General features: G+C 43.7%; 1 protein-coding gene across 2 annotated transcripts in view; it reads left to right on the forward strand.

The window, feature by feature from the left end:
* klhdc3l (kelch domain containing 3-like) overlaps nt 1–24,173 on the forward strand; it is a 113,313-nt gene that overhangs the window by 31,265 nt on the left and 57,875 nt on the right. For both annotated transcript variants that reach the window (XM_073027001.1, XM_073027011.1), the window contains exons 3-5: nt 6,849–6,931; nt 9,630–9,708; nt 18,484–18,533. In XM_073027001.1, the coding sequence (XP_072883102.1) occupies nt 6,849–6,931; nt 9,630–9,708; nt 18,484–18,533 (212 nt within the window). The remainder of the gene's footprint in view (nt 1–6,848; nt 6,932–9,629; nt 9,709–18,483; nt 18,534–24,173) is intronic.

Raw genomic sequence — 24,173 nt, forward strand, 5'->3', positions numbered from 1 at the left:
TTTTATTAATGTAAAGGGTGGTGAGTGTATGGAGTGAGCTTCCAGAAGAAGTGTTTGAGGCATGGACAAAAAATAATATTACTGTAGATGTCGGATTATAAGCCGCTACTTTTTTCCCATGCTTTGAACAGCATTGAACACAGCGGCTTTTAATACGGTGCGGCTAATAGATGGGTTTTTTTCATGCCGCCAAAACATTTTACCTCGTAACAGTAGACCAATAAAATTGATGAGTAGTTCACAGAGGTCCAATGAAATTGTACGATAAATCAAGCGCACTTCACAAATTATTGTAAATCAGCCATTTGTACTCACCCTCATCAACATGGAAAACACTCGAAGAAAAGCATATGATGCAGCTTTTAAGTTAAAGGCAATCAATCTGGCGGTTGAAGAAGGAAATCGAGCTGCTGCGCGTAATCTTGGCATACATGAATCGATGGTCAGACGGTGGAGACGCCAGCGCGATGAACTGAATCAATGCAAAAAGACGACAAAAGCTTTCAGAGGTAATCACAGCAGATGGCCCGAACTTGAAAACTTTCTTGAAGACTGGGTTAACACACAGAGAGCACGCGGCCGCGGTGTTTCCACCGTGCAGATCAGACTGAAGGCTAAAGCAATCGCCACCAAAATGACAATCGAAGATTTTAGAGGTGGGCCATCGTGGTGTTTTAGATTTATGAGACGAAAAGGCCTGTCCATCAGGGTATGCACGACTCTCTGTCAGCAGCTCCCTCCCGACCATGAGGAAAAACTTGCTAACTTCCGCATATTCACTCAAACAAAGATAGCGGAGAATTCCATCGGGCCAGATGAAATCATAAATATGGATGAAGTACCTTTGACGTTTGACCTGCCTCTCACTCGGACTGTTAATAAAAAAAGGTGACTCGTCCATCATACTGAAAACAAGTGGCCATGAGAGAACGCATTTTACTTGTGTTCTGAGCTGCACAGCATCCGGACTAAAGCTTCCACCAATGGTGATTTTTAAGCGGCTGACAATGCCAAAGGAAAAATTCCCAAAAGAAATCATGGTGAAAGTCAATAAGAAAGGTTGGATGATGGAGAGTCTAATGAAGGATTGGCTCAGAGAGTGCTACGCCAAGCGACCGGGGGGATTTTTTCACATAAAAAAAGCGTTGCTCGTTATGGACAGCATGAGGGCTCATATAACAGATTCAGTGAAAGCTGCCATCAAGAGTACAAACTCAATTCCAGCTGTGATTCCTGGGGGCACCACGAAGTATTTGCAGCCACTGGACATCAGCGTGAACCGGGCATTTAAAGTGGCACTACGCATTGAGTGGGAGACTTGGATGACGAGCGGCGAGAAATCCTTTACCAAAAAAGGGCCACATGCGAAGAGCATCTTTAACTCAAGTCTGCCAGTGGATCCTAAATGCTTGGAGCCATGTCACAACATCCACCATCACCAACGGGTTTCGAAAGGCTGGACTGCTGCGTGATGAAGAGGATCGCGTGCGCTCAAGTGAGAGCGACAACGAAGAGACTGAAGTGAGTGATGAGATCCTGAGGTTGTTCAATTCAGACACTGAAGAAGAGGACTTTGATGGTTTTAGTGCGCAGGAGGAAGATGAAGAAGGCGATCAATAACTTTTCCTGGTAGGCTGCAGTATATATATTTTTTTTAACCAGTCGTTAGGAGATGTTGGAATGTTGTTCATGCACTGTTCAGTAAAAAAGTATACCCAACGTAATTTGTGTGTTACCGATAGGTATGTATTTTAAAAGTAGCCGTGTTACAGGCACGGTTCGAAAAAAAAGCATTTGCAATATGTATTTGTTTATGTTACCATACGGATTTAATTAAAAGTTTAAAAAATCCTCACGTGTGTTAGGATTAATTTGGGACTGCCGCTTCAGGTCAGGAGTGGCTCACGTGATATTAGACAGCAGTACAAGGGAGGGAGGGAGCGAAACTGAGGATTCCGCTGCACCGAAACTGCTAGCGATTCAGTAAACAAAAAAACAGGAAAACTCGTGAGTGAATGGAATCGGGCCAATAAGGACACAAGTGTCCGATGTTACCAAATAGGTATAACAAAGTTTAGCCTTACCAAATATGTGTAGCGAGGGTTTGGTTTGGGGGAAAAAGGGGTATAAATAAGAGCAGAATGTAAGGGGAAGGCAAAACGCGTTCTGCAATAAAGCCACGCTGCACTATAATCCGGTGTTGGTTGTCTCTCTTCCAAAACGAACACAGGGCAGAATTTGAAGCCCAACACGTGTAATATCTTTCTGTGTAAATATCTCATATTACAACGTGGGACACCTGCGCCGAAAATCCGGTGCGCCGAAAATCCGGTGCGCCGGAAATCCGGTGCGGCCTAAAATCCGGTGCGGCCTGTACAATTAAAAAATTGATTTTATTTCTAAAATTAGAGCCAGCAGCTTTTAATCAGGTGCGCTCTGTAGTCCGGAATCTACGGTAATAAGACACAGGGAAGGTTTCGAGGGCTGTGTGCCAAACATGGGCAGATGCAACTAACATATGGGCATCTTGATGAGAATGGTCAATTGGGGCCTCAGTTCCCTCTTTCCATGCTGTCGTATATCGATGACCATCAGATTGATCTTAACTCTGCTGATTTGCTGTGGAACATGTTGTTTTGGTACACCAGATACAGGCTTCTTGTATCTCTGTCAGGCACACTACACTGATATGACGACAAGAAGAGAAGCCGTCTAATTGCTGTGAGCTAGTATGGATAATTGTTCCTAAATAATGGCCACCATTTTGCTAAACAAACTACTAACATAACATGAATCAGAATTGGAATCTGAATTATAGGAGAATCTGAATTGGGTTTAATATCACCATCATATATCGTGAAATTTGTTAACTTAATGGCAACAGTAAAATGCAATATGATAAATATAGAAAAAAATAATTACAGTAATTGTATATTAAATAAAATAAATTAAGATAAGTAGTGCAAAAGAAACAAATTTAAAAGTAATGAGGTAGTGTTCATGGGTTCATTGTCCACTTAGCAATCATATGGCAGAGGGGAAGAAGCTGAGTGTTTGCCTTCAGGCTCCTGTACCTCCTTGCTGACATTAACATTGAGAAGAGGGCAGTTCTCTCTCTCGTTGTACATGAGTAAATGCATTCCCTTTTTAAAAAAAAAAAAATTCTTCACAAATTTGACACATTCAGCAAATGGACTCTAAGGAAGACTGTAATGAAGTTCTGCATACTGTGGAGAATCCTCAAAAAGAAAGATTCTGCTTGAGAAAAAGGCATCACTAACCAAAGGGGTTAAAGGGACCAAGAGAATCACATTGGAAGGGAAGTACTGGAGGCTGGTCTGAATGAAGAATGCCTGAATAGAAAATTGCCCAACTTATAAGAAGAGAAATATTGTGCTAGATAAAACTCTGAAATGACGAGTAATAGTGGGTGGGTGGGGTGGAGATATGCCTCTACCAAAGGAGGTCTAATTTGTCAGCAGGTCACCCTCGGGTAAGCTGCAGTACCTGCTTGGCTTCACCCATCCATCAGGGTCATGTAAAGTCTTGGAAGCAGGTGGTGGATGGTTGTATGAGCAGCTGGTACATATTGCCAGTCCTGGTTTTGTGACCACTGAAGCCAGGCAGACAATCTCCGAAGAGTATTGATAATGGCTGGGGTCACCAGGTAAAGACACTGCCCAGGAGACAATGGCAAACCACCTCTGCAGAAAAGTTTGCCAAGAACACTCATGGTCATGAGACCATGATCACCTACTTCATACGCTACAGCACGACGCATGATGACGATAATGAGGAATACAATAAAAAATGGACTAAAGGAGAAGATCTTGAAGGGGACTGAGATTCACTTGAATAAATTCTTTGCCTGTTGGTAAGGAAGTGGAAGTAGAAACATAATTTTCCCAAGTTTGCACTTGATACCAAACAGGAAGGGACTGCAAACAGTTTTATGTAAACTTAATAAAACACTAAGATGCCTGGATGCAGAGTGTGTCCACTCTGGTGAATGCCATTTAATGCAGAGGAAGGTAATGTCTTGGTAACAAATAAAGATAATGACCAATACAACTAAGTGTGTTTTAATAAAATACAGTCCAAACAAGGGGATGAAAGATTACTGTTTTCTGACAGTAAAGTCATGTGGTCAGCTAATGTGAAATATTTAATCCTGATTCTGATTCATTTATTGATCGCACGTGCGTTGAAACAGACAGCGTAATGCGTCATTTGTGTTTACAACCAACACAACCTAAGGATGTGTTGGGGGAGAGCCTGCAAGGGTGGCTGCACGTTCCTGGTGTGGATGGTGTACGTGGTACCCCAGTAGCACCACGTTCAATGATATTTACCATATTATGCAAATGTCCTTAGTGGTGCAATAGACGGCAACTGAGATGCGATACGGAATGTGAGGAATTTTATCAGTGAGATATAGATTAATATATCAAGCATTGTCCGGTTGTGTTGTCATTCTTAGAAAGAGGCACGTCAGCTACCCTTGCAACTCTGTCTCAAGTTAGCTAGAAAAGCATTCAGCTCATCAACGTCCCTGTAGAAAAATCATACAGTACAAATCCTCTTGCCATTTCAAGCTTATGCAATGCCTTCAGACTAAACTTGTAAACCTTAATAGTAGATCTTCTCCATTATTAGTGTTTGCTTGGCCAGAGTGGCTTGCTGGTGATCATCTTGACTCTAAAGTAGGCAGGTGGAGTTTGACAAGGCTTGTTTGCTAGTTCAGCTGGGTATCCCTACGTCCTTCTCACCACATGCCACCCAAGATGGGTCATTGGCTTCGTCACATCTACTGTCACAGTGGAAGAACATGCACAGGCTGGTGTGTGGCACCAGATATCTGACGTGTCAGACCGAGAGAGGCCCGGCTGTACATGTGAGCACATTCTGCTGTGGAGCAGTTAATGCAGTTGTATGAATGTTTTGAAGAATGTTGCGTCATTCCCTACCCAAAAATATTTGATGTGGGGTATGTGAGGCATACTGACATCTGATGATTCCTGCAATGGTAGTATTTCCTGATCCTCCACATTTTAATTTAGGTTAACAATCAGCCTTGTGTCCTGTAGAGCTGATGCCTGTTGTCATGGAGGATTACAACAGTAAAAGGCCTTTAGGCCCACCAGCTCCTTGACAACCCTTGTGCTTATCTATTGCTAGTCCTATTTACCCTCTAGATCAGGGGTTCCCAACCTGGGGTCCACGAACCCCTCGGTTAATGGCGTAAAAAAAAAAAGCTTGGGAACCCCTGCTTTAGATGATTGTTAAACTTGAGAGTATCAGCTTTCATTACCTCCTCAAGCCCTTTCAATTCCCCTTTCTGTTCTTCATTTACCTGGAGAATGCCAACCCAGCACCATGTGGCAGAAGGATTGCTTGCCAGTGCTCTGGGAATCACTAGAGGCACGGCACAAGTCCCAGGACTGAATTCCCTGCCTGTTTCTCTGGGAGGATTGCTTCCGTAGTGAAATTGCTGACTTCAGAAGGTGTTGCCATATAGCAGCAGACCGATTGAGCACCCAGTTTTGAATCACAAAACCAGTCCTGAAATACAAACACTGCAGGTGCACAAAATCTGAAATAAAATCAGAGACTGGGCAAGTCGGGCAGCATCTGTGCAGAAGGAAGCAGTCATTGGGCTGAAGTGGATTAGATTATGTCTGGCACCTGCAGCTCTGAGCCATGCACACCAGCTGGACTAAGTGCAGTGGTGCAAAGCCTCGGTAGCTTGTAGACTGTGACCATTGGGACCCTAACCCCAGAATGTCCTGATGATGTCTCAAGACCATAAGACAGAGGAGTAGATTAAGGCCATTCAGTCCATTAAGTCTGCTCTGCCATTTCATCCATTCAACCCCATTCTCCAGCCCTCTTCCCTTGCCTTTGACACTGTGAGTAATCAAGAATCTATCAACCTTGAATATACTCAATGACTTGACCTCCACAGTCATCTGTTCCACAGATTCATCACCCTCTGGTTAAATAAATACCTCCTCAACTCCATTCTCAAGGGATGTCCTTCTATTCTGAGGCTGTGCCCTCTTGTCCTAGATTCCCCCACTATAGGAAACAGCCCCTCTACATCCACCCTATGTAGGCCTTTCAATAATTGATAGGTTTCAATAAGATCCCCTCTCATGCTTCTAAACTCCAGCAAGTATAGGCCCAGAGCCATCCATTTGATGGCTCAAGGCAAAACTGAAAGCGAAAGCAGTCTCCATTCAAAGTTAGGGGAAGAGCTTTGTGACTTGTGTACTGGAAGGAATTTTCTTAACAGTTATACTGAATTGAATTGACTTTATTTCTTGCATCCTTCACATACATGAGGAGTAAATATCTTTATGTTGCATCTCTGTTTAAAAACATAGGATAATATTTCTTGGGATGTAGAAGATTGAGAGGAGAGTTGATAGAGGTATACAAAATTGAGTGGGAAAGATAGGGTAAATGCATGTTGGTTTTTCCAGTAAAGTTGTGTGGGACTACAACTGGAGATCATGGGTTAAGGGTGAAAGGTGAAAAGTTTAAGGTGAACTTAAGGGAAAATTTCCTCACTCAGAGGGTTGCGAGAGTGCGGAACAAGCTGCCAGTGCAAGTGGTGCATGTGAGCTGAATTTCAATGTTTACCAGAAGTCTGGATGGGTACATGGATGGTAGGGGTACGGAGGGTTGTGGTCCTGGTGCAGGTCAGTGGGAGTAGGCAGTATAAGTGGGTTTGACACAGACTAGATGGGCCGAAGGGCTTGTTTCTGTGCTGTATGTTTCAATGACTCTATAGTCCCTAGTGGAGATACATTACAATGTTGATTGATGTCTTTTGTGTTTTTCAGCTCAGAATGATTGGGAAGAATTGGACTACGCTGAGGGAACACTACCAGAAGAATTGGAGGAGCCCTCACTAGTAGCCCATGATGTAAGAGCAGATTGCATAAGATATATTATCCTTGTTGAAAGTGGAGAAATCTGTAGATTGGATTAAATACCTTTGGAATAGAACATCAATGTTTTAAATAGTTACACAGTGGATTCTGGTTAATTGGGCCATCAGTTAATTGGGGAAGCCACTTATTTGGGAAGAATCTTAAAGAACAAAAAGCGATGCAGAAAATAGCTAGGATTCCCTTCATTTATTTGAGATACTATTTCACCTAATTGGGGCAGTTTCTAGCTAGTGTCAGTCACGTGAGTTTGTGTGGCTATTAGACACTACACCATGCTTGGAGCAAACAGTTTTAAAATAGCGTCGGTTGTGTCCGCTTGAGTTAAAAAATACAGTGACTTTTGTCCTGGTAGTTGCCGAAAAAGTAAGCAGTAAGGCAATTCAAAATTGTTTTGCTCACTGCAGTTTCAAGTATTCCAGCTTGGAGATGCCAAAACCGGCAGAGAATGTAAATGAAATTATTTTACAAATTAAAGTTAGGAGCTACAAAGAATTTGAAGGTATCGGCAATTACTTTGAATGTTACAATAAAAATGAAGATATAGAGGATTCAGTTGTTGAAGGCATTACATGAAGGCGGTCCATTATCTGCACTAGGTGTCTGTGCTGATTTTGTTCAATTACAGTCAATCAAAAGAACATGGCATTTTCCATTGATATTATTAGGAACTAATACAGTTGTATCATATTGTAGCAGTATCGATAGTGTTCTGTATTTCATTTAAATATGTAATTTGGTACTCAATTAAACAGTAGTTTGTCTTTTTTATACCCCTTTAACTATTTACATGAAACTTTGGCTATTTGGGACAGACTTTTAATTGGCCCAAACTGTCCCAATTGGTCCCAGTGTGTCCCAATTAACCAGAATCCATTGTAATTAAAATATGTAGATGTTTTGAGATTTAGTTTTTCTCGACACATTGGGAAAGGCAGCTGTCAAGGCAGAAAACTGTCAATAATGGCATGTGAAAAGGTGCTTCAGAGAGTGAGGGAGGCAGGCAAGCAGGTCTCCCTGAATGGCCCTGGTAGGATTGACCCATATTCAGCCAGGGGTGCTGGTGGGCATGATTTGTTGCAGCTTGCTGCTGAGATTGCCACCATCACAGAAGCCATCCTTAAAACGTTTTTTGATTTAGTCAAAGGAATAGATGAGAGCGCTAGATCCAGCAGAGACATAGGGCCAAAAGTCCCAACTTCAGTGTTGAAGACCTGTGCCACAGGCCATTTCACTTTGGTGTAGTTACAATACAGTTAGCTGTCAGTCAATGTAGAAACCTCCCCACCTACAGTACACTCAGTGGCTATTTTATTAGGTACAAGAGTGGAACCTAGTGTGGCCTTCTGCTGTTGTAGCCCATCAACTTCGGGGATGTTCCTCTGTACACTCTGCATGTAGTTATTTCACTTACCTTCCTGTCTGCTTAAACCAGTCTGGTCATTTTCCTTTAATTTCTCTCATTAACAAAGTGTTTTTGCCACAGAAGAGCCAATCACTGGATCTTCTTAGTTTTTAGCACCATTCTCTGTAAACTCTAGAGACTGTTGTGGGTGAAAATCCCATGAGATCAGCAGTCTCTGAAATACTCAGACTATCCTGTCACGATCACTACAATCATTCCATGGTCAAAGTCACTTAGATCACATTTCTTCCCCGTTCTGCTGATTAATCTGAACAATGGCTGAACCTCTTGACCATGTCTCTATCCTTTTGTGGATTGAGTTGCTGCCACATGATTGGCTGATCAGATTTTTGCATGACTGGCAGGTGTACCTAATGAAGTGCCCACTGAGTGTATGTCATGTTCAACAGAAAGAAGCAGGACAAGTATAATCCACTTAATGAATCCCACGCTGCTTTTAGCAAAATGACGTAAAGCCAACAATTCTGCTTTGTGGCACCCAATCTTCAATAATTGCTGGCATCGGAAAGGGTCCAAGGAGGTTCACAAGGATGATCCAGGGAAGGAAAGGTTAATGAATGAGGACCGTTTGATGGCTCTGGGCCTGTTCTCACTAGAGTTTAAAAGAATGAGGGGAAGGTCTCATTGAAACCCATTAAATATTGTAAGGCCTAGACTGTGAATGTGGAGAGAGTGTTTACTGGGGGGGAGTAGGACACAACCTCAGAATAGAGGGATGTTCATTTAGAACAGAGATGGAGAGGAATTTCTTCGTCAGAGGATGGTGAATCTGTGGAATTCATAGCCACAGATGGCAGTGGAGACCAGGTATACTGAAAATGGAGGTTGACAGTTCCTTGATTAGTCAGGGCATTAAAGGTTATGGGGAGAAGGCAGGAGAATGGGATTGAGAGGGATAATAAATCAGCCATGATGAAATGGTGGAACAGACTCAAAAGAACTGAATGGCCTAATTCTGCTCCTATGTCTTGTGGTCTTAAATGATATCACAACTCTAGAAAGACAGTAGTAGAGATCTCCTGAATGGTCCCATGGTTGGAGCACACCAGTTATGTACTGAGTTTGGAGATGTTAGTGTTGTCCTTCCGAGAACAGCAAATGTCAAGTATTTATTCTCCTCCATGGATGCTCAGTAGGTCTATTGAGCTCCTCCAGCATTTGGTGTGTGTTGCTCTGGATTTCCAGCATCTGCAGAACCTCTTATGTTTGTATTTTGAGATTTTTTTCTGTTTTTTTTATTTTGAAAGGGAATAATCTACATGTATGGTGGAATGGTGGACTCTGCTTATACCCAAGGGAAAACTCCTCTCTGGATCTATGATATCGGTAAGAGAAAAGTACACTCGGTGGCACTTTATTAGGTACACCTGTACGCATTGTTAATACAGATATCTAAACAGCCAATCACATGGCAGCAACTCGATCAACAAAGCTTTGCAGATATAGTAAAGAGGTTCAGTTATATGCAATGTATGTGACTTTACCATGGAATGATTGTTGGTGCCAGACAGGGTTGTTTAAATATCTCCAGAAACTGCTGATCTGCTGGGATTTTCACACACTCTAGAGCTTAGAGGGAATGGTGCGATAGACACAAAACATCCCCTGAAGGGCAGTTCTGTAGGTGAAGATGCCTTGCTAATGAGAGCAGTCAGAGGAGATTGGACAGACTGGTTCAAGCTGACGGGAGGACCACAGTTGTTCAAATAACCAGGCATTACTAAGTGTGCAGAAAAGCATCTCTGAACACACAAGATGCTAAACCCTGAAGTGGATGGGCTACAGCTGCAGAAGACCATGAACATACACTCAGTGGCCACTTTATTTGGTACAAGAGCTAGCTAATAAAGTGGGCACTGAGTGCATTTCAAGAGTTGTAATGGGGCTGAGTTGTTTCATATCTTGTCAGTTGTTATACTCCTTACATATAGAATTTGTGAAATGAACTATTCAAAGCAGAAATTTACCCACTAATGGGAGCAGAGGGGCACACAAAGTATTCCGGCGAGAGGGGGAGGAGTGTTGAGATGAACGTAGAGAACACATGCTAATTGTGTTACTAAAGTTAAAAAGCTGGTTAGTACTAATGGCCATTTTCAACAGATGAGAATTGCTTGACAAAATACCAGTTCCATATTTAATTCTCTGTTTTCCAAATGTTTTTATTTCTCTGGCTTTGAGATCTCCACAGCAGAATCGAGCAGTTAATGAGCAAAGTCATTATTAATTGTTAGGGATCGGTTAAACTAGAGTTAAATACCAAAGAACACAATCAAGTTTGGGGAGTAGTTGCATAATAATTCCAGGCAGTCATGTCCCATCCATTTTGTTAGGTAAATTCAAATAGAAAAAGAAATTGGGTTTGACGTACTGTAGTTTTGATGTGGACAGCACTAAGAACCATTTAGGTCCTCCTACAAACCAAAAGGAAATCAAAGCAGTGTTAATGTATGCAGTAAAACTGACTGCATGGTCCTCGATGTGACTACACTCAGTCCTGTGCAGCTGCCACCAATTTTCCTACTTATCTGAGAAGGTCATCAGTTGCTAAAGACACACTAAGGCTACCATTTAGGAAGGAGAGGCTTCCAGGAAGAAGGAAGAAGCCGTAAATCTACTTAGTAGTGAATATGTAAGGAGGAAGGAGCTAGGTTGTTTGTATCAGAAGAATCTGGTAGGGTGTGGCTTGAGTTGCTTCCTGAAGGAGTGAGAATCCAAGGGTAATAAAGCAACATCACTGGAAGTACCATGAACTCATAAGATTTATCGAGCTATCTGCACAACACTATGAATGGAGAGAGATTGTCTCATGTAGTCATAATTAACCAAAAAGCGAAGGTGTGCCTGGCTGTCTGGACTTTCTGCTTTTCAGCCATTTTAATTCTTCCAGTTCTTGAACCAATATGTTTGTCCTCAGTCTCTCCTACTGCATGCTGAAGCTAAATGCATGCTAGAGGAAGAACACCTCATATTCAGACTCACTGGCTGCTGTTGTGTGAATGAAGTCACCACATGAAGCACTGGTAGATAGGAAGCAGCTTCTTTATTCAACAAAACAAGATACAGTAGGCATCATTTAGGCCCTTTCGGTCGAAAGGTCTCCCTATGTCCCAACACAACACACATTTTATGTGCTAAACATCAAAGGACAACTCCATATTTATAATGCTTTCTAAATATTCTGCTGTGCTTTGTGTCTGTGAACTTTGTAGCAATTTGCCCCGCTAATATGATGTACTGAATACTGAGGCTTTGGGCCTACTCTGGAGGTTTGGATCTAAGGACTCATTTTGGTTCAGAATGCTGTTGCTGTTGCTCACTTCTATTGTTTATGTGATTTGTTTTGGTTTTTTCCCTTCTCTGTGGGCACTGGGGGGGGGGGGGGTTGGTCTTATTTATTTAATTGGGTACTTTTTGGTTCCTTGCTTTGTGACTGCCTGTAAGCAAAGAAATCTCAAGGTTGTATCATTTATACACTCTTCAATAGTAAATGCACTTCGAAAGGCCAACCTTAAGGAGGATCAACTCAAATAGGGCAGCAAAAATGCCCTGCCTTAGAATTCTCCCCCCCCCAATAATTTTATGTGCATCTACATCTAGCCTATCATCCCTAATCGCTACCTACAAAGTGCTAAGCAGAAAGAATGTGTTTAGAAATGCAGCTTCATTGATATGCCTGGAAATGCTCCTCTCCTGCTGGCCGATTGCTTAATCACATTGATGCACCATCAATAACTCACTCTGAGACGTAAGAAGCGAGATATCGGCTTTTATTGACTGGAAGAATGAACAACACTACATCCTGGAGAATGAGGCCGGGCTCAGGCCTCAATCGCCTTTATACAGGGGTCTGTGGGAGGAGCCACAGGAGCAGTCCAGACAGGTATATGTAGTTCACCACACACATTCCTCGTCTTCACCCTTTCATTCTCTATTTGAATGACTGCAAGAACCCCTCCCTGCTGGCACACCCGTCCGTACTGTCCGTCTGTTGCTAGCTCAACTGCCGAAAGGGCCCAGCCCATTTGTATTCACTCCGCATTCAGGCAGATCTATCATAGCTGTCTCTGTTTTAACTTAAATCCCTCCCCTTTTATTGTCTCCAATATCTTTTCTGCTCGATGCTATTCAACTAATCATCTACCTTCAGCAACCAGCTTTCATTACAGAGTACCTTCACCATCACGTTTTAGCTTGGGTTTCTGTCACACTCTCAATGGCTTCTGCCTTCCTGTTTGCTGAGGGTGTGTTTTCAACAACTGTGGTCAGGTCTGATGTGGCCGGCTGGTATTCATCTCTTAGATTCTCTGTAATTACACAGTTACTGGGTACACTTGATCCCCCGCTCTGTCTGTGGGACCAACAATAAGGTGAATCGCATGGTTTAACCCGAGTCCACTGTTTCCACTGGCTGCCTCGCTGAGTCTGCACACAGACACAAGTGTCACTTGTTAAAAGTACCATCTGTGGACCTGTCCATCTGGGAGCCAACCCTGGCCTTTAAGGCAGCACCCTCACCATGACTTGGTCATCCAACTGTTTGAGGACCATCTCCGCTCTCTCTGATCAGCGATTCGCTGCTGTTGTTTTGCTCGGTCCTTCAACACTGTTGGTTACAAAGGTCTTTCACACACTTGGTCATTCTATCCCTGTGAGTCCTGGGCTCCCCGCAACCCATAATTACCCCATAAGGGAGTCGCATTGCTTGCCCCATCAATAATTGGTAGGGGCTGAGACCCAACATGCGGTTCGTGGTTGCACGCAATCACATCACGATTCCTGGTAATACATCAACCTGTGTCTTTCCTGTCTTGGCTATAGCTTTGGCTAATGCATTCTTGATTGTTCGGTTCATCCCTTCTACCATCCCTGAACCCTGAGGGTGGGTAGAGTACGTGAAACTGTTGTCGAATCCCTAACAGTTGGTACATTTCCTTCATCACTTCCCTGTGAAATGATCCGAGTCCACTGGGGCTGGGGTTCCCCACCTGAACTGAAACCGGTGCAGTCCCTGTTGGGAAAGCCTCGACCCACTGGATGAAGTGGTCCAGTATTACCAGACAATATCTCTTCCCCTGCTCTTGGGCTGGATGATTTCCCAGTGTCCCCTCAGCTGTGGCTGGTTTGCCAGCTGTAGCTTTATGCCCTTACCAGGGTTATGTCGTGCACAGATGATACAACAGTGGCAGAATTTTTCAACACTCCCTCCCGTTCCTGGCCACCAGCAGCCCTGCTAGAGGGTCGTGATCATGCTCTGCCTTCCCTGATGCATGATATAACTTCAGTGGTATCTGCCTAATACATGGCGGGGCCACCGTGCCTCCTTCCTGCTCCTGAGGCCTGCTCTCATCTGGTCTCTCCTTTGCTTCCTTTCCCCGCCATTGCTCCTTCCCTTCTGCCTTCACCCCTTCAGATAACTTCACTAAGCTGGCTTCCGTCGTTTCTTCCTGCACACTTGCCGTTTCAATTGTCTGGTGTTTCTCTGCTGCCTCCTTCACAGTGATGTCTGCCCACTCATTTCCTTTCTGCTCCTTGCCCTCCCCTTTTGGGTGAGCTTCTACTTTAATCGTTGCAGACTCTCTGCTTGCAGTTCTTGTATTAGGTGCCCGTGCTGAATACCTGCCCCTGTTGAAGTTACAAATCCTCGTCGTGCCCGTGCCATCATGCACCACGCCGAAGGCATACTGGCTGTCTGTATACGGTATATATTTACTGGCCTGGCTTTGCTGTAGCACAGTGCTTCTAACCGGGCCACCTGAGCTGAGCAACGTCCTGGCAGTGCTCCTGAAGCTAATTCTTCCTCTGTTCCAGTCTGGGTACCTCCTGAGACCCATCAATAACAAAATCCCCTCTGTTGCCCCTTCTCCCCCGTCGCCCCCCCCCCCCCCCCCCCCCCCCGTTAGGATGGTGCTTGTGGGATCCATTCCAGTCTCTCTAACTATCATTACTGATTTGTGAACAGCTGTCAGTGTGGCTACGCTGGCTAGTGTGTTCTTTGTTGGTTGTACATGTTCGCTGCCCCTGGCTTGTCCATATTATTTCTCCCTTTCCTGAATCTATAATAGCCCCTGCTTCCCTTAGGATGTCTATTCCAAGAATAGAAACGTCATAATTTGGACAGACCCTGAAGTACACTGGAAGCTGTGCTCCCCTGATTTTGAGTATTTGCAACTCGCTTCTTTCCGCTTTCAGTGTTTTCCCTCCTACGCCCGTAATATAAATAGCCAGTCTGGTAGTTCAGTTATCGATACCGATGTCCCTGTACACTGAAGTATTGCATCGCTGGTCCCCTAACAATGCTGTTGTTCACACCCACAGGTCACCAGGTGGCAGTGGGGGCTGCCGCCAGCTATTTTTCTGACCTAGAAGCCGCCTTCACCAGTTCTGTGATCTGATCAAAAGACATTGGTCAGATTAGGTGCTGATGTGGTGAGAGATTGTGTGTCTGCTGTGACTTTCGCCTGTTTTTCTTTTTCCCCTTTTTTTTCTCCGGACACAGCAGGCCGCATCTGTAGCATATCAACTCCCTTACCCTCCCACGTCTTTTCCTACAATTCCTTGCTTGGTGCCCCAGCTGCTGGCACACAAAACAAACCCTCTGTGCCATCACAGCAGCTGAATCCACTGTAGCCTCTACGATTTCTCTTGTACTTTCTTCGGTCTATCTCACTGGCCCAGGAAACTATCGCAGAGTAGATCGACCCCACCGCTATCCCTAAATCTAAAACTTGCTGGTGGCCTGAGCTCAGGCCTTCCTTCCTGACACCAAGTGTTGTTGCATGGATGAAGTCACTGGAGAAAAGTGCTGGTAGATGGGAAACAGCCTCTTTGTTGAAGAAAACAAGATACAGCAGGCATCTCATTGAGGTCCTTTCGTTTGAAAGATCTCCGTGCCCAGCTCTGCACACATCTTATGAGCTAAACGTCAAAGGAAATTCCATATTTACAATGCTTTCTTTGAAGCTTCACACCTCCTGACTTGTACCCACGCCACAGATATCTAGATGAATTTTAATCAGCATTGTCAGGTCTGTGATTCACAGCTCTTGGAAACCTATTGTTCGGGTAGATTAAATCTAAAACTTCCATTCAGATTTAATTTACATTCCCCTCTCTTCCCGGTTCATCGACATCTTCCCACATTCTCCATTTGCCCACACACTCCTCCAATCCGTCATACCCAGCCCACGCACTGCCCTTCCCCTCCCTTTATGTTCCTCTCCATCATCGTCAGAAACTTGTCACTTCCAACTATTACCTCCTAGCTGCTAACACCATTACCACTCCCTCCCCACCTATTTGCCTATCATTGCCCCCCTACAATCAGTGGCCAGAAGGTACTTTATTAAGTAACCACTACATGTACATCCATTTATTACTTGCCAGCTCTCCCTCTCACCCCGTAATCGGCTATCTTCCCTCTGTCTTTCAGTACTGTTGAGCTGAAACTTTGACTGACCATTTCCCTGCCATCTGGTCGTTTCACAATTATCATTTCTGCTGTTAACTTCTTATTTCTGATTTATTTAATTACTTCAATTTAAATTCCCCAGCTGCCCTATTGGGATTTGAATTCCTGTTTTGAAAATAATGGTTCCAGTTTCAGCACATTTTAGTGTACTTGTGTACACTAAAACAAAACATATTAAATAAATAACTTTATTTGTTGGTGGGCATCATTAGGAGCACCAAGGACACTTGAAAATTTCTTCAGAAGTACTAACTGGCTGCATCACCTTCTGGTATGGTGGGGGTATGGAGAATCTACTGCACAGGATCGAAATAAGCTACAGAAAGTTGTAAACTTAGTTAGCTCCAGCGTGGGCACTTGCCTCTGGTATCCAGGACATCTTCAAGGAACAATGCCTCAAAAAGGCAGCATCCACCATTATGCACCCCCATCACCCAGGACATGCTCTCTTCTCATTGTTACCATCAGGTGGGAGGTACAGAAGCCTGAAGGCACACGCTCAACAAATCAGGAACAGCTTCTTCCTCTCTGCCGTCCAATTCCTAAATGGACGTTGAACCCATGAACCTACCTCACTTTATTTTTTGCAATATTTTTCATTTAACTATTTAATATACATAACTTCTTACTGTATTTGATTTCTTTATTTTTTCCTACACTATCATGTATTTCATTGTACTTCTGCCGCAACATTAACAAATTTCATGACATATGCCAATGATATTAAATCTGATTCTGATGGTGTTTGACTTAATGTTTCAGTGCCACTGGGCGGCAGGAAGGGAAACTGAATTAAGCCAGTAAACATTTCAGACACAATTCTGCTGTGATAGCTCACTTCCCATGTTCAAAAGTTTTCTCAATTTTTTAATGCACATTTCACCATATTTCCCCTAACTTCCTGATTTTCTGTCCCTTCCCCCCCCCCCCTCGTGCTGGGGGGAAGTACACAGGATATCCCATTAAACACAAAGTAAATCTAGACAATACCCTGTAGCTGTTGTACCGTGAATTCTGAATGCTGTTTTTGAAGTGTGTATCCAGCCAATTGCACAATTTGGTCTTGGGAAAGCAATATCCCCTTTCAGTGGGGCACAGTCCAACCACTGACTAACAAAAGTAGAATTCTTTACCTTCATAATGACGTGCAGTTTTGCAGTAACTGAAGGCTGTGCCATAGATTCAGTCAAGGGTCATCTGTGTACTAGACACGGTATCGAATTTCTGTTATTCTGAGAGGAACCCATTTGAACTGTTAAAATCAGTGGAATAATTATGCACATGAGAAATGGGCGTAACTGTGTAAATCCATGACACTTTGTTGATCAAAGCATCTAAGCTACCAAATCGTTTATTTGCTTTTTTTGGTTAAAGAGAATTCCAAGTAAAACAAAGTCTATTTTAGATCGGCTGTGATATGGACACCTTGCAATCATGTAATTGGAAGCTGTGTGAATTGTGTGCATTTGTAATTTTGTTAATAGCGTTTTCTTTTGGTACTTTTAATCAAATTTGCAGCGAATGAATTTTGTGATGAATAAACTGTTAAAAGCCCTCTGTTCACTTGACAATGTAGAATGAGCACAAAAATAATAGTCATGGAATAATACGGCACAGGAAGAGCCCCTTTGGGCCATCTAGTCTGTACTGAGCTACTATTCTGCCTATTCCCATCAACCAGCACACGGGCCATGGCCTCCACACTCCTCCCATTCATGTACTTACCCAAATTTCTCTTAAATCAAACCCTCATCCACCACTTCCACACTCACCACCCTCTGAATAAAGAATTTCTCCCTCATGTTCCCCTTAAACAATTTGCCTTTCACACTTCACCCATGACCTCTAGTTCTAGTCTCCCCCAGCCTCAGTGGAAAAAGGGTAAAGGCAAGTAGAGTATCGACGAGCCCCTCCATCGGTCGGGGTCCCAGCTGGTGCAGCACCATCAGCCAGGGTAGTTCGATATGGAGAGCAGCTGTTGCCAACACAGCAGACTTCCCCTCTCCGCACAGCTGACGGATCCAAAGGAAAGGCAGAGACCAATAGAGTTTGGCACCAGCATCATCGCAGGAGTTGCTTGTCCATGTTGACCTTGACATAGGACTGTCTTAGGGATTCAAGCTCTGGAATTCTCCTCTGTGTTTACTCCCCATGAGTGGTTATCGCCACAGACGGCGGAGGTTTACGATTTCCTCTTAGGTGAGTTGCCAACTACAACTGATGAGCTCCATCTGCCCAGAATCCTGTCTAAACTCCTCATAATTTTGTAATCTTTCCTTATTCTCCTACACTCCAGGGAGTGAATTCCTAACCTATTCAGTCTCTCCCTATAATGCAGGTCCTAAAGTTATGGTGATATCCTTTTACATTTTCTCTATACTCTTTCAGCCTTATTGATATCCTTTCAGAACTGCACACAATACTCCAAATTTGGCCTTAACAACATCTTATAAAATGTCAACATAACGTCCCAACTCTTGTACTCATTAGATTGATTTATGAAAGACAATGGGCCAGAATATCTCTTTACGGCCATATCTATCTGTGGCACCACATTCAAGGAAATGATGTTCTATTACTTTCATATCATGATGTTCTATTATTTTCATATAATGTTCTATTTTTCTTAGGCGCAGCGAAGTGGACTTGGTGGCATGAAACGTTTTCTTGCGAGCCTGTGGTAAGAAATTTACATTGTGCCTGTGTGAGGGGGCAAATATTTGCATGTACAGTCCTGTGCAAAAGGCTTAGGCACATGTGTAGCTGGGATGTCTAAGACTTTTGCACAGTCCCATATTTGTCAACATGGAGTGGAGAGCGAGTGCGTAAATCTGGTGGGAGCAGAGGATGTTGGGAATGGTGAGGGTGCAGCATCAGGGGAGGGGTGTGGGACAGGTGGTCAGGGACGGTGGGGGGGAGTTGGTAGTGTGGGTGTCTGAGACATCAGGCAAGGTAATTGGGTTACAAACAATTGGATTATTGATCATTACAGAATGTATTTCCTCTGCCTTCTCCCTCCCTCTCCTCTCCCTTCCCCCTTTCCCAACCATGATTCCTCTCTCCCTGCCCCCTTCCCACTCTCAGTCCACACTAGAGACCCATATCAGAATCAGGTTCATCATCACTCACATGTGTCATGATTTTTTTCGTGCGGCAGAAGTACAGTGCAATACAGAAAATTATAGTATTGTGCAAAAGTCTTGGGCATCTTTAGTTATATATAATATATGTGCCTAAGACTTTTGCACATTACCGTAGATTTTAATATGACATTGGGGGCATCGGGGGGGAAGACATTGACATGGATAGAAAACTGGTTGGCAGATAGAAAGCAAAGGGTAGAGGTGAATGGGTGTTTCTCGGAATGGCAGGTGGTGACTAGTGGGCTTGGTATTGGGACCACAGCTGTTTACAATTTATGTCAATGATTTGGATGAAGGCATTGAAAATAACATCAGCAAATTTGCTGATGATACTAAGCTGGGTGGCAGTGTGACATGTGATGAGGATGTTAGGAGAATTCAGGGTGACTTGGATAGGCTGGGTGAGTGGGCAGATACTTGGCAGATGGCGTTTAATGTGAATAAGTGTGAGGTTATCCACTTTGGGAGTAAGAACAGGAAGGCAGATTATTATCTGAACGGTATAGAGTTGGGGAAGGGAGAAATACAAAGAGATCTAGGAGTCCTTGTTCATCAGTCACTGAAGGTGAATGAGCAAGTGCAGCAGGCAGTGAAGAAGGCTAATGGAATGTTGGCCTTTATTACAACGGGAATTGAGTACAAGAGCAAGGAAATCCTCTTGCATTTGTACAGAGCCCTGGTGAGACCACACCTGGAGTATTGTGTACAGTTTTGGTCTCCAGGGTTAAGGAAGGACATCCTGGCTGTAGAGGAAGTGCAGCGTAGATTCACGAGGTTAATTCCTGGGATGTCTGGACTGTCTTACGCAGAGAGGTTAGAGAGACTGGGCTTGTACATGCTGGAATTAAGGAGATTGAGAGGGGATCTGATTGAAACATATAAGATTATTAAGGGATTGGACAAGATAGAGGCAGGAAATATGTTCCAGATGCTGGGAGAGTCCAGTACCAGAGTGCATGGTTTGAGAATAAGGGGTAGGTCATTTAGGACAGAGTTAAGGAAAAACTTTTTCTCCCAGAGAGTTGTGGGGGTCTGGAATGCACTGCCTCGGAAGGTAGTGGAGGCCAATTCTCTGGATGCTTTCAAGAAGGAGCTAGATAGGTATCTTATGGATAGGGGAATTAAGGGATATGGGGACAAGGCAGGAACCGGGTATTGATAGTAGTTGATCAGCCATGATCTCAAAATGGCGGTGCAGGCTCAAGGGGCCGAATGGTCTACTTCTGCACCTATTGTCTATAAAATGAGAGACTCAAAATCCTGTGGCACAAACACTGCAAAAGAGCCGTGTTTAATATTAAACTCTCAGCTCACACTGTTAAAATGATCATTATTACATTTCATGTGTGGGTGCTTGTTTACAAACTGACAAGTATCTCCTGTGCATAGGTTTAGGGTGAGAAGGAACCCGAGAGGCAACCTTTTCACCCAGCTGCTGGTCTATACGAGCGAAGAGCTGCCAGAGGGAGTGGTTGAGGCAGGTACATTAACAAGATTTAATATATAACAGGCCCTTCAGCCCACAATTTGAGCCAATCTTTCAACATACTTGAAGGCTACTTTTCTCCTCTCTGCACTATTTATTTATTTTATCTTTTTAGTATATATACATACTGTAGTTTATTATTACGTACTGCAATGCACTGCTGCCACATAACAACACATTTCAAAACGTATGCCAGTGATATTAAACCTGATTCTCATTGATTGAATGCTTCCCTCCCACATCATGCTCCATGTCTCTTTCATCTGTGTGCCTATCTCAGTCTCCTAAATGTCCCTGGTGTATCTGCTTCTACCTTCATCCCTGACGGTGCATTCCACATTCTCACCACTCTCTGTAATTAAGAAAAACTATACTTTCCGCTGGTCACCTTAAAAATTATGCCCTCTATTATTAGATAACTTTCACCCTGGGTGAAAAAAAGCATTGGCTGTCCACTCTTCAATTGAGAACATCCTGACTGGCTACATCACTGTCTGGCATGGGAACTGTACTTCCCTCAATCACAGGACTCTGCAGAGAGTGGTGCGGACAGCCCAGTGCATCTATAGAAACGTAGGACATAGAAAACCTACAGCACAATACAGGCCCTTCGGCCCACAAAGCCATGCCAAACATGTCCCTACCTTGAAACTACTGAGGCTTACCTATAGCCCTCTGTTTTTCTAAGCTCTATGTACCTACCCAGGAGTCTCTTAGAAGACCCTATCGTATCCATCTCCACCACCACTGCCACTGGCAGCCCATTCCTCGCACTCACCACTCTGCGTATAAAATAAACCAACAAACGTACCTCTGACATCTCCTCTGTACCTACTTCCAAGCACCTTAAAACTATGCCCTCTTTTGCTAGTCATTTCACACCTGGGAAAAAGCCTCTGACTATCCATACAATTAATGTCTGTCATTATCTTGTACACCTCTATCAGGTCACCTCTCATCCAACATAGCTCCAAGGAAAAAAAAAAACGCATTCACTCAACTATTGTCATAAGGCATGCTCCCCAGTCCAGGCAACATCCTTGTAAATCTTCTCTGCACCCTTTCTATCGTTTCCACGTCCTTCCTGTAGTGAGGTGACCAGAATTGAGCACAGTACTCCCAAGCAGGATCTAACCAGGGTCCCATATAGCTGCAACATTACCTCTGGGTTCTTAAACTCAATCCCATGACTGATGAAGGCCAATACACCATATGCCTTCTTAACCACACAGTCAACCTGCACAGCAGCTTTGGACTTGGACGTATGGACTCTGACCCCAAGATCCTTCTGATCCTCCATGCCGCTGATAGTCTTGCCATTAATGCTATATTCTGCCATCATATTTGACCTACCAAAATGAACCACTTCACACTTATCTGGGCTGAATTCCATCTGTCACTTCTCAGCCCGGTTTTGCATCCTATCAGTGTCTCGCTGTAACCTCTGACAGCCCTCCACACTATCCACAACACTTCCAACCTTTGTGTCATCAGCAACCTTACTAACCCATCCCTCCACTTTCTCATCCAGGTCATTGATAAAAATCAGAAAGGATACGGGTTCCAGAACAGATCCTTTAACCACACCACTGGTCACTGGCCTCCATGCAGAATATCACCCATCTACAACCACTCTTTGCCACTTCTGGATCCACAAAGCAATGTTCCCTTGGATCCCATGCCTCCTTACTTTCTCAATAAGCCTTGCAAAGGGTACCTTATCAAACGCCTTGCTGAAATCCATATAAACATCTACTGCTCTACCTCATCAATGTGTTTAGTCACGTCCTCAAAAAATTCAATCAGGCTCATAAGGCACAACCTGCCTTTGACAAAGCCATGCTGACTATTCCTAATCATATTATGCCTCTCCAAATGTTCATAAATCCTGCCTCTCAGGATCTGTAGATGTGAACTCCACACTATTCAGGACATTTGGAAAGACTGGTGTGTTAAAAAGGGCCCAAAGGATCATTGGAGACCCAAGTCACCCCAACCACAAACTGTTCCAGCTGCCACCGTCTGGGAAACGGTACCACTGCATAAAAGCCAGGACCAACAAGCTCTGGGACAGCTTCTTCCACCAGGCCATCTGACTGCTTAATTCATGCTGACACAACTGTATTTCTATGTTATATTGTCTGCTCTATTGTACATACCATTTATTATAAATAACTATAAATTACACATTTAGACAGAGATGTAACATAAAGATTTTTACTCATGTATATGAAGGATGTAAGTAATAAATTCAATTATCATTTTATGCACCTCTATCAAGTCATCTCTCATCCTCCTGCACTCCAAAGAGAAAAGCCCAAGCTTGTTCAACCGTTCCTCATAAGACATGTTCTCGAATCCAGACCATAAGACAAAGGAGCAGAAGTCGGCCATTCAACCCATCGAGTCTGCTCCGCCATTTCATCATGAGCTGATCCAATCTCCCCTTTAGTCCCATTCCCCCGCCTTCTCACCATAACCTTTGATGCCCTGACTACTCAGATACCTATCAATCTCTGCCTTAAATACACCCAATGACTTGGCCTCCACTGCCACCTGTGGCAACAAATTCCATAGATTCACCACCTTCTGGCTAAAAAATTTTTTTCGCATCTCTGTTCTGAATGGGCGCCCTGCAATCCTCAAGTCATGTCCTCTCATACTAGACTCCCCCACCATGGGAAACAACTTTGCCACATCCACTCTGTCCATGCCTTTCAACATTCGAAATGTTTCTATGAGGTCCCCCCTCATTCTTCTAAACTCCAAGGAGTACAGTCCAGGAACGGTCAAATGTTCCTCATATGTTAACCCTCTCATTCCCGGAATCATTCTAGTGAATCTTCTCTGAACCCTCTCCAATGTCAGCACATCCTTTTTTAAATAAGGAGCCCAAAACTGCACACAGTATTCCAAGTGAGGTCTTACCAGTGCCTTATAGAGCCTCAACGTCACATCCCTGCTCCTATACTCAATTCCTCTAGAAATGAATGCCAACATTGCATTCACCCCCTTCACCACCGACTCAACCTGGAGGTTAACCTTAAGGGTATCCTGCACGAGGACTCCCAAGTCCCGTTGCATCTCAGAACTTTGAATTCTCTCCCCATTTAAATAATAGTCTGCCCCTTTATTTCTTCTACCAAAGTGCATGACTGTACAACTTTCCCATATTGTAATTCATTTGCCACTTCTTTGCCCATTCCCCCAATCTATCCAAGTCTGTCTGCAGTCTCTCTGTTTCCTCAGCACTACCGGCCCCTCCACCTGTCTTTGTATCATCAGCAAACTTAGCCACAAAGCCATCTATTCCATAATCCAAATCGTTGATATACAACGTAAAAAGAAGCGGCCCCAACACGGACCCCTGTGGAACACCACTGGTAACCGGCAGCCAACCAGAATGGGATCCCTTTATTCTCACTCTGTTTCCTGCCAATCAACCAATGCTTTATCCACGTATGTAACTTTCCTGTAATTCCATGGGCTCTTACCTTGTTTAGCAGCCTCATGTGTGGCACCTTGTCAAAGGCCTTCTTAAAATCCAAATACACAACATCCACTGCATCTCCCTTGTCTAGCCTACTTGTAATTTCCTCAAAAAATTTCACTAGGTTTGTCAGGCAGGATTTTCCTTTAAGGAAACCATGCCGAGTTCTGCCTATCTTATATGCCTCCAGGTACTCCATAA

This window comes from Hemitrygon akajei, chromosome 2 (genome assembly GCF_048418815.1).
Source record: "Hemitrygon akajei chromosome 2, sHemAka1.3, whole genome shotgun sequence".
In the NCBI taxonomy this organism is placed as follows: Eukaryota; Metazoa; Chordata; class Chondrichthyes; order Myliobatiformes; family Dasyatidae; genus Hemitrygon; species Hemitrygon akajei.